The 12,792-nt window shown below is 39.4% G+C and overlaps 1 protein-coding gene across 3 annotated transcripts in view; it reads left to right on the forward strand.

Annotated features, from left to right (window-relative positions):
* Positions 1-12,792, forward strand: part of IL22RA1 (interleukin 22 receptor subunit alpha 1) — a 43,857-nt gene that overhangs the window by 3,392 nt on the left and 27,673 nt on the right. For all 3 annotated transcript variants that reach the window (XR_012241667.1, XR_012241668.1, XM_073615487.1), the window contains exons 3-5: positions 4,882-5,075; positions 8,112-8,293; positions 9,862-10,000. Coding sequence is in view for 1 of the 3 variants with exons in the window: in XM_073615487.1 (XP_073471588.1) it covers positions 4,882-5,075; positions 8,112-8,293; positions 9,862-10,000 (515 nt within the window). In the remaining 2 variants the exon portion in view is untranslated. The remainder of the gene's footprint in view (positions 1-4,881; positions 5,076-8,111; positions 8,294-9,861; positions 10,001-12,792) is intronic.

Here is a 12,792-nt window from a genome sequence, read left to right on the forward strand (position 1 = left end):
GCAAAAAAATCACATTCACGAGATGCTAGTCGTGAACTTAGCCTAATGGGAAAGCCTGAAAAACGTGCAAAAACGTACATATCTGGCATGCTTACACCCAGTGACCAGCTTACAATTGTCACACATCACACATAAAGTTCATATACTTTTTCAAGCTACCAGCTTTAATTGACACTATGCTCAGGTGTGAACAGGGATCAATGAAAACTATGGGATTTTGGATGTTGAGCGTTTTGGAGTAATAAAAACAAAAAATACTTTAGAACAAAGGCTGGAAAAATGACTAGAGCCTCAGGCTGGGTTCACACCTATGTGAATTGGATGCAGGTTTCCCCTCATCCAATTTGCATAGCAGGAGTTTGTGACCAACTCTCTATGGAGCCAGTTCACACATCTCCGCAGCGGCTCTGGTGCGAATAGCACAGGAGCCCTGTGCGTCTTTTGGTCTGTTTCAGGTCCGAATTCAGCCCAAAATTTGGGCTAAAATCAGACCTGAAATGGTGAATGGAGAGGCACCGGATTCCTGCTGTGTGCCGCTGCATGTTTCAGTGTGAACCCAGCCTTATGCACCATCGCCCTATCTGCTCTCTTCCAAATTATGGCACTCCCCCTTGACATTCTTTTCTTGTCTTTCGACTGCTCTCCTACTTTGTTTTCATCTTGTAACATCAATTTATTATATACACTGTAGAGTGATTGCATGCCCAAGAATAAAAGCAGTGATCTTCCCTCCAATTACTGCAAACAGTCAACAGTTTGCACAAACACATTCAGGGACAAAGCTTATGTGCCAAATACACACACAGATAGCACACTAAGGGGTCTATTTTTAAAAGTTTAGCTGGGCAAATGTCACAAGCATTCATCCAGGCTGCACAAATTCTCCTTATATTTTCTCTACTACGACTCCCTACAATTGTCCATCTACATCTCTATCTAATTGTCAACCCATCAAAATTCAGTATGTTTTCTAGTTGAGGTATTTCAGAAAAATGTATTGGCCACTAGATGGAGCTGAAAATCATAGGAAGTCATAGTATTAGAGAAAATATAGGTATAACTCATGCAGCCTGGACAAATGTTTATGACATTTGTGCAACAAATGTTTTATAAATAAACCCCAGTGAGGCAGCACATAGAACAGCAACACAGGCAGTCGCAGCACACAGGTCAGCGCACACCAGGGGCGGTCCATGCATTGTGGGCCGTCCTTGGTGCTAGGGGGCGGTGCCGCCCCCCCAGCACCTCCGCCACCCTCCCTATCCATGTGCCCGGCCCCTTTCAGGACATGAATTCCTATGGCGGGAGTTGGGCGGGGGGGTGTTTTTTGAAGCACCTGGTTAAAGCCATATGCTCTAATAGGCTTCAAAATAGGGTGGGCTCGGGGCACCGAGAGTGCACCCTAACCCCACCCAATTGTGTGACCATAGCGAATTAATTTTTGCTATTTTCACACTATAGTTACTCGCCGTCAATCAGGAGGAGGGTCAGTGAGACCTGTTTCCTGATTGGCCAAAGCGCCAGGCGATCCTCTTGGATGCCTAGCGATGTGGAAGAGGAGACATTCTGGAGCCGGACCTGCCGCTGCTCGGAGGACACAGGAGGAGAGGACACAGCAGGAGAGGAGAGGAGGACACAGCCTCATAGTAAGTTCCGCACCTCCAGGGGTTCTGGCTGACAGTGCCACGAGCCCCGCAGCTGCCCCTGGTGCAGGGGGGGGTGCATCAATGCCACGCCACCCGGGGGGTGTATCAGTGTCATGCCACCCGGGGGGTAGTGCTAATTGTTTCATGTCCCCCCCAGAAGAAAAGCCCACCAGCCGCCACTGGCGCACACACAGTCAAAGTGCACAAAAATGTTACAGTATCAATTCATGTAAGTGTCGGTGGCACCATTGCACAATTACTATTCCACTCGTAACATAGCACTGATGTTTTGCCTTGCTTTATAATGCATCGATTAGCAAATGCAAGAGATTCCCCTGTTGCATGCCTGTACATTGTATAGAAGGTACTGATTAAATTCTTAGACTCAAACCACAGCTTTTGCAATTGTTATGGTAATAGTTTTTAAATTTAAAGTTAACCTATCATTAAAATTAACATTTCACATGCAGCAATAGAGCACATATAATCATCCTTGCTTTGAATTAAAGTGGAACTTTATTCAGAAAATTAAGTCCAGGCTGGCCACTTTTGTAGGTATAGCTATGTAAAACATGAAAAATTAAATCCAGTAATACACTGTCTATCCTTGCTCTGCACATGCTCAGTTGCTCTCTATTTTGGAATTGTGCCCAAAATCAGAGCCACTAGAGGTCGATCTGCTGACAGACAATTTACAGCACACACTCATTTTGGTAGCATAATTATTAATGTGGAATATATATCCCTTGCCAAAGAACATTATTTTTATCAAGTTGTTGTGGGTAAAGTATCACTTGAAAAAAGCTAATCCTGAGTTTCCTCAAAGCAAAGTTTTTTTGCGATTATACTTATAAACAGCATCCGTCACGTTGAACTCCAGGGTAGCTCTGGAAACATAAGCAAATGGATGAAGGATCCCAGGCAGACAACTCAGGGTCACCCTAATGGAACTTGAGCGCTCAGTTAGCAATCAAGGAGGTGCTCCCCATCTTGGTTGGGTCTTCAGAAGCTGCATGCTATTAGGCTTCTGTCTTGCTGCTAGGGGCCTGTTGTGACACTGGAGGGTTGCCCACCTGGCTGCAGGTCATGTGGCCAGCTACTTCTACCTCAGGTGTGTCCTCCCTGAACTGCTGAGGGAGGGAAGCTGAGAAACTTATCTTCCATGGACATGTTCAGGAATCCAGAGAGTTGTGGGAAAAGGAGTTCAAGAGGTCTGTGCCTGCACCTGAGCATGGTAAATAAACAAGCACTCTGCTACAAAAATATGTGCCAGTCGTCCATTTAAAGTGTAAGTTAAACTTTTCAGAATAAATGGAAAGGTAGAACTAACACATTACACCCTCTCAACCCCCCCATCCCCAGTCTCTGCTGCATTAATGTCCATTAATGATTGGCCTACACAGCGGTTCAGGGATGAATTAGAGTAATTCTGGTCAATGCTAGCACATGACCAATTTGACCAATCGGAAACACTCTGATCCATCTTGGCGCTCATAAGAAAAGAAGACCACAGCTTTCAAATCCCAGGACTTCTGCAGTGGGGAACTTACATTTTAAAGAAACACATTTTCAAATCTGAATGTATGATTTTTGTTTAATCATCTTTATTGCAATCTATGTGAACCAAGAAACTTTGGTTCACATGTATTGTAAGATTTGCTAGAAGTATGTAAAACTATAGCAGTGTGCAGAGGGTTAATTGGGAAATCCGAAAGAAAACTATTTCCCTACCTTCCAAACAGGTGAAATGATTATGATGGGCCCATTTAGAGCTGGTTATAGGCATATGACCTAAGGCCTTTGACGTTTTTTCAGTCCTACGAAAGAGGGAAGAATGTAAAAAGCACAAAAACAAGAAAAAAACACAAACATCAAGCTAAATTACAAAATTTCTTTTCTTTCTGGTTGCTAAGAGTTACTAAAATTTGCACATCATCATTGCCGCAACTGTCTAACTGCTTTATTTTTGTTCATGTACTCTTGAATGACAAATGGAAGTACAGGATGGGTTTTATTACTACATTCCATTATGGATTACCCATTAAAGAAAATGTATTATATATTATAATAATAAGGTATTCCTTTTACCTACTGAGGAGAAATACTGAGCTATTGTACTTAGACAAGGGAAGCCAAAGGCCTAAAAAACACCAAAACAACACTGGCTCCCATAGTTGCCTAAATACTAGCACTCCCCCAACAATTCCTTACCTGACCATATTAGACAGTCTTCCCTGTTGCAGCCAGTAAATGATGGGGGAAATTCAAACCCCAACAGGAAATACTTTCATTGCTAAGAGTGTTGCTGGCAGGCAGTTTGTAGTGCCCTTAAGATTTAACAGTATTTATCAAGCCCTGAAATGGGTCTCCTATTGCATCTCATTGTGAATCCAGTTGTATGCACTGCTTCAACCCTGAGGAAGGGATAGGCCTTTTTCCCGAAACACATTGGCTTATCTTGATGCTCTTAACCAATAAACATTTCAAAAAGACCTTTGAGCAATATGAACTTTTTAACTAGATGCTCATCAATACCCATTCCACTAAGCTTGAGGTGATTTTAGCTGTATTAGTGCACTTGCAACAGAAACAATTGGGTACTGTCCATGATACTTTTTTATTTGCACGAACATACAATTTTTCAGGACAAGCTTTCAGGGTATGTCTCCTTATTCAAGGTCCCAGCAGCACTCACTGGGTACTGCTGGGACCTTGAGTACTGCTGGGATCATAATCAAAATCCTCAAACACCGCTTGCCCAAACTTAAATGAGAGGAGGTTCAAAAAATGGCTCTGGACACCAGGTTATCTAACTGTCTCAAAACAGCTAGATAACCTGATGTGACAATAGGTTCTCCAGTATTTATTTGCTGAACATGGATCATTATTAGAAATCAGTAATTACATCATAGACAAAGAAACTAAACCTAATGCTTATATTTCAATAGTTTTTATTAGATTTCAAAAGAAAGTAGGTACAAAATACAAAGCCAAGTAGACTATTGGAAAACAATTTCAGCAAAATATAAAAGGGTAACCAAAATAACATGTGGCACGATATATATACAGCCGCTACATATCTTCTCTGAATAATGTAGATGAAAATGCTCAACCATCGTGATAACCAGCTTATTAATAGTGTAGGAACCAATAAACAAGTAGTAGCAAAATACAAAAGACTGAGACAGTATGGATCATAAACCTAATGCTTTCATTCTTTTTTTTTTTTCAAAAGATATGGCCAGTCCGGGTGGTCATTATTTTCTGAATGTCAGAATATAACTGAAGTCTACTGTAATTTAACAAATTCAATCACTGGTGATGAAGAGGACTTCATGGAACACCAATATTTTGGGAGAGTCAGAGCAATAACAAGTAACTGTTCCTCTGACTGGGTCATGTCCAAGAGGCTCAACCCGCGGGATGATAGTAAGTACTCTTTATTTATCCAGTTTTTAATTGTGCAGCTGAATGTTTTATAAAAAGAAATAGGAAAATGATATAATATTAACTAACAGATTTACTTCTACCAATTAAGAGAACTATTGTGATTGAAGGATTTGCATCTATTCCCTGAGCAATGGAGGCTTGTTGGGGCCCAAATTATGATCGGAAGATTTACATACCAACTTGAATTGTCCTTTTGTTTATGAAGGCATCTGGTAATGCTATTATGCATAGCCTCCCTAAGGACTTGATTAAAAGTAAACTCATCCATTTATGTCCTCCTAATCTAAAATATCACACATTGGGGAAGATATTATTTGCCTGTGAAGTAGATGAATATAGACTTTATAGATCCATCTACTGAGGCTGGAGACACTTGATACCAGAAAGGTCTACACTGCGGCCACAGGATGGAGGCAAGTAGGTGTCTGGAGAGGAGGGGAAGGGTACTTTAGATTTGGAGGGGCCAAAAGGGATAAGTGCACTTTGTTTCAACTTACCCATTAAATCTAGGCTGAAGAAATCCCAGGATCCATATAGCAATTGCAAAAAAAATATGCCGTATCATGATTAGTTTCCTCTATTGTTATTAGTAAAAAAAAAAAAAACACATCCCCTAGATGTCTAATGCTCATATTACTCTGACTGACCCCTGAAATTTAAATGGATCAAGCATAAAAGATAACATTGTTATACTATCTTTGCATGCACACTGGATGCGAGTAGTGCTACTGTTCAGCCACTCTTCTGTTCACTAGTCACACTTTTTTCAACTATCATTTTTTTCCCATCCAATTTAACATTTTTTTTTAACAAAATCCATTTACTAATGTAGTCAAAGGTGTGTGCATATGGGGACTGGAACAGGTGCATTATATTTTAACTGACTGGATAATAGCTTAAAAACTCTTATCACCCACAATGCAGGCATCTCTTTTGGCAAGAAGAGCTATTTGTTCCTTGTCAGCAGACCATGTTTCTAGTGAACCTATCCAATTTCTATTTGAATCACTCATTCCGCAAATTAAATATATATATATATATATATATATATATATATATATATATATATATATATATATATATATATATATATCAAATCTTCAATAATAGCATCACTGTGATTGATAATTTATATTATGATCACACCCTCCAAAGCCTAGAGGTTTTAATGGAGGAATATAGTCTACTATCTATAGCAGCTACTAGTGATAATCGCAAGTAAATCCGACAGGCTGGCTGTACTCAAGTTGATTGATCAATCAACTTGGTACATTCAGCCTGCCATATGCAGTTCAAATATCAGCCCGTTGCTGTTGAACCGGCTGGGATTCGAATCGTTTATGGCTGGCCTAAGTCAATATTCCTGAAAGCCCACTGTGTTAACCACTGGAAACTGACAGAAAAACGACATTAAGATGATATCTAACTCCATTTAGACTGGCTCAGCAATCATATAGAAATGTGCAAGGATAAGTTCAACTTTTGAACATATTACACCCGTATTTTGGGGTATAACTTGTAACATTTCAGCAGGTCTCCTCTCACCCTCTTCCCTGTGACAGCGGGCTGGGGTTCTTCTCCCCACATCTGCTGTCACATTTTCAAATTGGCTCAGCTGTGCTTAACTGCTCTATCACTTTTACAAGTGGCGGAAGGGCCCTACCCCTCCTGCCGCTGCCTTTACCAGGCTCTCCCATCCCATTGGGATGCCTAGTACACTTGTGACTAGTCGGGTTGCATTGCCTGTGAAGAGTGGAAGAACTTTTGTCAGAAACCAAAGGTGACGAGGATTTCGTCACTTCTGGTTTTGGTTTGTGTGTTACAAGCTTGTACAGTATCTGATCAAACCAATCCTAGTTTAATCAGATGCTTTGGAGGCCAGAGGAGAGATACCTGAAAGGAAGAGCAGATGCAGATGGAAGTGCCTGAACAGAGATGGAAGTGTCCAGATGCTGGAGGTCTTCATTTGACAGGTAGGTCAGCCATAATGTGTGGAGCGCTACCCCCTGCAGGAGCCACTTGGTCAATTGGTTTCTCTGTTCTCTTGCTTGACTTGAAGAACAATCTCAGCCCCCTGACACTCCAAGTTAAAAAAAGAAGATATTGCACTACTGTTAAGAGCACAAATGAAAATTTTCTGCATACACTACGGTTTAGTATCAGGAAGCAAACACCAGACTGGTTAGTAATAAAGGAATGCCATCTATTGGTATGAGTTAAAGTATGTGGTAGTATGTACATAAATGAACAAGTAAAGAGTAGGCCTATCACAATTCTCTAGACAATGAAGTCACTATATTATAGCAGTTTTAGAATAAAGATCTATGTGGTTGGATTAAGCTGTACTTGGTAATCTGCAAATCAGCATTTAGCAATGAACAAGTACTTTTTTTTATTATGTATCCCAACATTACATATTCCTGATATGTGCCTGTTATACTCTGTACTTATGTTAAAAAGTATCCTGTTCTCTTTGTATTGCTTCCTTTGTGTGAAATACCTGGTGATCCTGCCAGTCCTCCTGCCTTCCTATTTAAAACTGACCACACAAGGCATGAGAGCACATCCATCCTAGTGTGGCCAGTTTTCTGGCTGCACTGGGAGCACAGCCTGTCTGTCCTCCAATGGTCAGACTTGTGCTGACATGCTCCCCTGCACAGCTAATAATTAGGAAGAGCACTGTACTGCTCTTTCTGTGCCTCCTGCTGACATGCCCCCTCCCCTTGCAGTCTCCACCCCTAACTCTCCAAGCCCCCTAAGAAGCTAAGAACAGAGATTATGCTCAAATATTTGGCATTTCATTTCTATTTTAAACCAAAAAGGTTGTTTTATAAGGTAAGAGTTCACATATATATCTTAAGAAACACAGCTGCCCTTCCTTGGAGACAACCAAAAAAGTTTCATTATAGTCATTTATACAGATAATCTAAAGTTTGACCACTGATAGGATTATCATACATATAAACATTGTACAACATAGCCTGTCACTTACAGTTCGATGTTTTTTTTTTTTAGCTTTCTTGATTTTGCCAAAATTGAATTATATTGAACATGTCAGTTCAGTAACAATACTTGTTCCAACTCTCTCTTTGGCCTTGAGAAGCAAGGACAACAAGCAAGTGACTGTGGAAGAGCTTTACAAGGATCAACGTTTTGAATACCACCTAATTCTTTTTAATGCAGAGCTACGTGACATCGTAAGCTACAAATGTTTTGCTTATAAACATTATTTTCAGTAGTTTTGGCAACATGTGTGTTACCTGAAATGCCTTTCAAAACTGTTCATTGACATATTTTCCTCTGATTACTAAATTGGACATGCAGAAAGATAAAAGATACACCAGAAGTAAAAAACGGAAGTAGCCAAAACTTGTCTGATCCATTTTACTATTTTTATAAAGAGCTAGGACCAGTATAGACTATTCCATAAATAATGCTAAAAAAAAACACTTAAAAAAAAATATCACTTCTGTAAGATGGCACCTTGACATCTGGGTTGTTAAGGCTACAGTTTAGCTTTGCAGGAACAGTGTGCCAAGGCTCTGACCCATCGTTCCATCTTCATACACCTTTGGGTTCCACATCAGGAATCCAACAACTTGGGGCTGATAGAAATGGGGGCTGAGATAGCGGAGGAGACTTAATGGCCACTGCCCTCCATCACTAACCTGCAACTCACTCCTGACTTGAACTGACTGCTAAATGTCTCTTTCCCCAAGTTATTGGCTGTACATTTGCATCTCACAGAGACTTTAGGACCAGTCCAGCTTAGTTAACAGCAGATCACCATATCTGTTACCCAGCCGTGCTTTACCTAATATGTTGATTGTCTTCACATAATATATCAAGACAATCTATTTTACTGAAAATTTGAATGGTGCATAGAACTTAGGCCTTACTAGTTACAATCAAAAAACATGGCATAACTAAGTCCAAAATATATCAGAATTATCAAAATGTTACCTTTTGTAACTGTTCCCAGTTTTTGGGTAACATAGGAGGCACGCACGTTTCAGTCCATGTCCATTCCTTCCCCAAGTCTCAGGCCTATGGCCTATCTGTTACCCCCTAGGAGAAAGCGTGCATATGTCTACTGGTTTATTACTCTTACTGACCTCCTTCCCTAGCTCTTCTAACAAGCTATATAAAAAGTTGGTAGGTCCCTTCTTAAAGAAACAGGGAACCTAACACACAGAAAGATGGGACACACTAACAGGGCCGAAACCCACTGTAATACTTCTATTAGGGTCCTTGCTAGGGGAGAAAGTGATTTTCATCCACCTTACATTCTAGTCTAGCTTCCATTGCAATACACTACTCCCCATTCTCCTATTAAGTTTTTAAGGAACAAATTTCTAACTTATCTTAAATTAGTTCAGCTGAGATTTATGGCATTGTTTTCAGCCTGTCTGTCATGTTTTATGACAATTATTACAAGTTTTGGGGGTTTCTATGCAGTAATTTCATCACAGTAGGTTCATCATTTACCATCTTAATAACAAGTATACAACCACTATTATAGTGCAGCAGTGCTTCCCAAAAGTCTTTGTAGTTATTAGGTTATAGTTTAGTTAAGTATCGTTTGGTCTTTTATCCTATTAAAAATTAAAATGTATTTTTTATTTACTGTATTTATATGAATATTAAATGGACATTCAAATTAAAGTATAGTAATTTATTGACCTATCTATCAGTTTCATTGTCCCATATTTGATAAAAGCTGGAAATGTCATATGTGGTTGAATACTTTTTTATTTTATTCCAGTGGCAAAAGCCTCAGAAAGATAAAATGTTTGAAGTTTCTGGCTTGAGTCCCAACACTGAATACAATGGAAGTGTATACATCATGATTGGAGATAAACGGAAAAGTGAAATTCTGAATTTTGTGGTGAAAACTCTGCCAGGTAATAATTTTTTTGATAGTCAACTATAGATACAGTATGGTACAAAAAAGCATATCTTGTAGCCAAATATCCTTTTTCAATAGTTGGCCTTTGCTTAATGTATGATGTAATCCAACAAAAGCATGAGAGTTTTCAAAACCCCCTTCTGCTCAAGAGGCAGCTTGAAAAATCTTGTGCACTGTAAGCAAATACTCTGTAAAGTAGTTGACCTAAATATGGCTTGAATAGTGCACATAGTATGCTCACTTTACGCCTGTTAAAAGACAGTTTCCTTGAGTGTAATATTGGAGCTCAAAACAGCACAAGTAAACAAAAAAAACATAAACATGTAAATGCAACAGCAGTTCTGACTTGTCCAGGCTGCATACTTGCATACAGTAAAACAGATTTTAAAAGCTACCTCCAGCACAAAGGACAAGGGCTATAAAAATTGTCTTTTTTTACTTATTGAAAATATGAAAGACACTGGTTATTGGCTAATACTACAGACCAAAAAAAAAAAAAAAAGCAATTTAACTGCTTCCCGACCGACTCTTATATATATATGGCGGCAGAACGGCTCTGCTGCACAAATCTCCGTATATATACTGCGGCCGCTTTAAGAACCATAACAGGCGTGCTCTGCATGGCAGGGGACCTGATGCGCGTGGCTGGCAGGTGTGATCCCCGCTGGCCACCCGCGATTGCGGGCACCAGTGCGAGAACCGGGATCTGTGTGTGTAAACACACAAATCCCTGTACTGTCAGGGGAGGAGAAACAGATTGTGAGTTCCTACTAAGTAGGAACAACGATCTGTCTTCTCTCCCAGTCAGTTCAATCCCCTCACAGTTAGAACACACCTAGGGAACACACACTTAACCTCTTGATTGCCCCTAATGTTAACCCCTTCCCTGCCAGTGACATTTATACAGTAATCAGTGTTTATTTTTAGCTCTTATTGCTGTATAAATATCAATGGTCCCAAAAAATTGTCAAAAGTGTCCGATTTCTCCACCGCAATATTGCAGTCCCGATAAAGATCGCTGATCGCCGCCATTACTAGTAAAAATAAATAAATAAATAAATAAAAATGCCTAAAATCCATCTATTTTGTAGACGCTATAACTTTTGCGCAAACCACTCAATATATGCTTATTGCTAATTTTTTTTTTGTTTACCAAAAATATGTAGAAAAATGCATATCGGCCTAAACTTAGGAAAAAAAAAAATTGGGATATTTATTATAGCAAAAAGTAAAAAATATTGTTTTTTGCAAAATTGTCACTCTTCTTTTGTTTATAGCGCAAAAATATAAAAACCACAGGAGGTGATCAAATACCACCAAAAGAATGCTCTATTTGTGGGAAAAATAGGATGTAAATTTTGTTTGGGTACAACCTTGCATGACTGCGCAATTGTCAGTTAAAGCGACGCAGTGCCATATCGCAAAAAATGGCTGGGTCTGGAAGGGGGTAAATTCTTCCAGGGCTGAAGTGGTTAACCTGACACTCATATGTGCTTGTCTGAAAAGCTAACATGATGACTATTTCCAATCCAAAAGCATATGCCAGTGGCATTCAATGTTATACTAAGTCATGCTGCCAATCAATTGCAATCAATTGCTTAAGCTGGCCAAAAACCACTTGAATTTTGACTGATTCCTGTTGATTTAGTAAAATTCAAGACATGTATGACTCTGTCACTACTACCTGGCTCAACAAGGCCTGATTTCAAAATCAACCATGCCAGATGGGAAATTATTGCCCTAAAAGTGTCTACATCCTATCAGATGCAGTCACTGTTCAGTACAGTACAATAGTCTGCTCTGGAGGACATCACCTCCAGTTTCTGGTGTCACTTTCCCCAGCCCTTGCTGTCAAGGAAGAAGCTAATGGAGCACAATGTGCACTCAGTTAGCTTTAATGGAGTACAGGTGAGGCATCAGTGGTATAAAAGACGCCTGATGTCTCATTAAGGAGAACTTGTACTAACATAATATCACATAGGGGACTTTTTGGCCCCTATGTGATATAAATAAAGTTTGAGTGAAAGTAAGAAAAGTTAAAAAAAAAGTTATACCTAAACACTAACCCCCCCCCCCCCCCCAAAAAAAAAATGTGAGCTTGCCCCTTCCCCACGTTCACATACACACAAGTGTAAAAGGACCTGTTGGGGGCAGCTACGCATGAAAATGTTGTTTGCAATACGCATATTACATGTTGCCATGCACAATGGAGAGAAAGCAATAATTGTAGGCCATTTATTTATGGTTAACTCTAAACTGATGACCTATGGAGGGTTTGGAAGTGTCGCCTATAGAAAATACTGGGTACCAAATGTCATCATCATTTTACTGATGAGTACAAATTTAAAGTTCGACACGCTGGGTATCAATTTACTCAGGGGAACATCCTCTTTTGTATTTTAACAAAAAAATGGGGTATTAAAAAATATAATGTTTGGGTGTTTTAACTAAACTTTAGGCCTAAAATAATTTTTTTAAACATGTGCATAAACCCCAAAAAATGGCTTTGGCAGTGAAAGTGTTAAAGAAGAAATTGAACCCAGTTAGAAAAATGTGTGAATTGCAGGTGAAAGTTGTATAAATCACTGTTCCTTTCCCTATTTCTGCATCATTGATTAATGTATAATACTTGCAGAAAGAAACTTCTTTTGAATTTGCTTCTGCTAATGTATAATCTTATTGCACTAAGTGTAAGTGCCCATTTTCTTTATTCTTTTTGCAATAAAATTTAAGTAAAAGAAAGTTGTATAAATCATGTGTGTGTATAAATAGACCACATAATGTTAT

This window comes from Aquarana catesbeiana, linkage group LG02 (genome assembly GCF_042186555.1).
Source record: "Aquarana catesbeiana isolate 2022-GZ linkage group LG02, ASM4218655v1, whole genome shotgun sequence".
In the NCBI taxonomy this organism is placed as follows: Eukaryota; Metazoa; Chordata; class Amphibia; order Anura; family Ranidae; genus Aquarana; species Aquarana catesbeiana.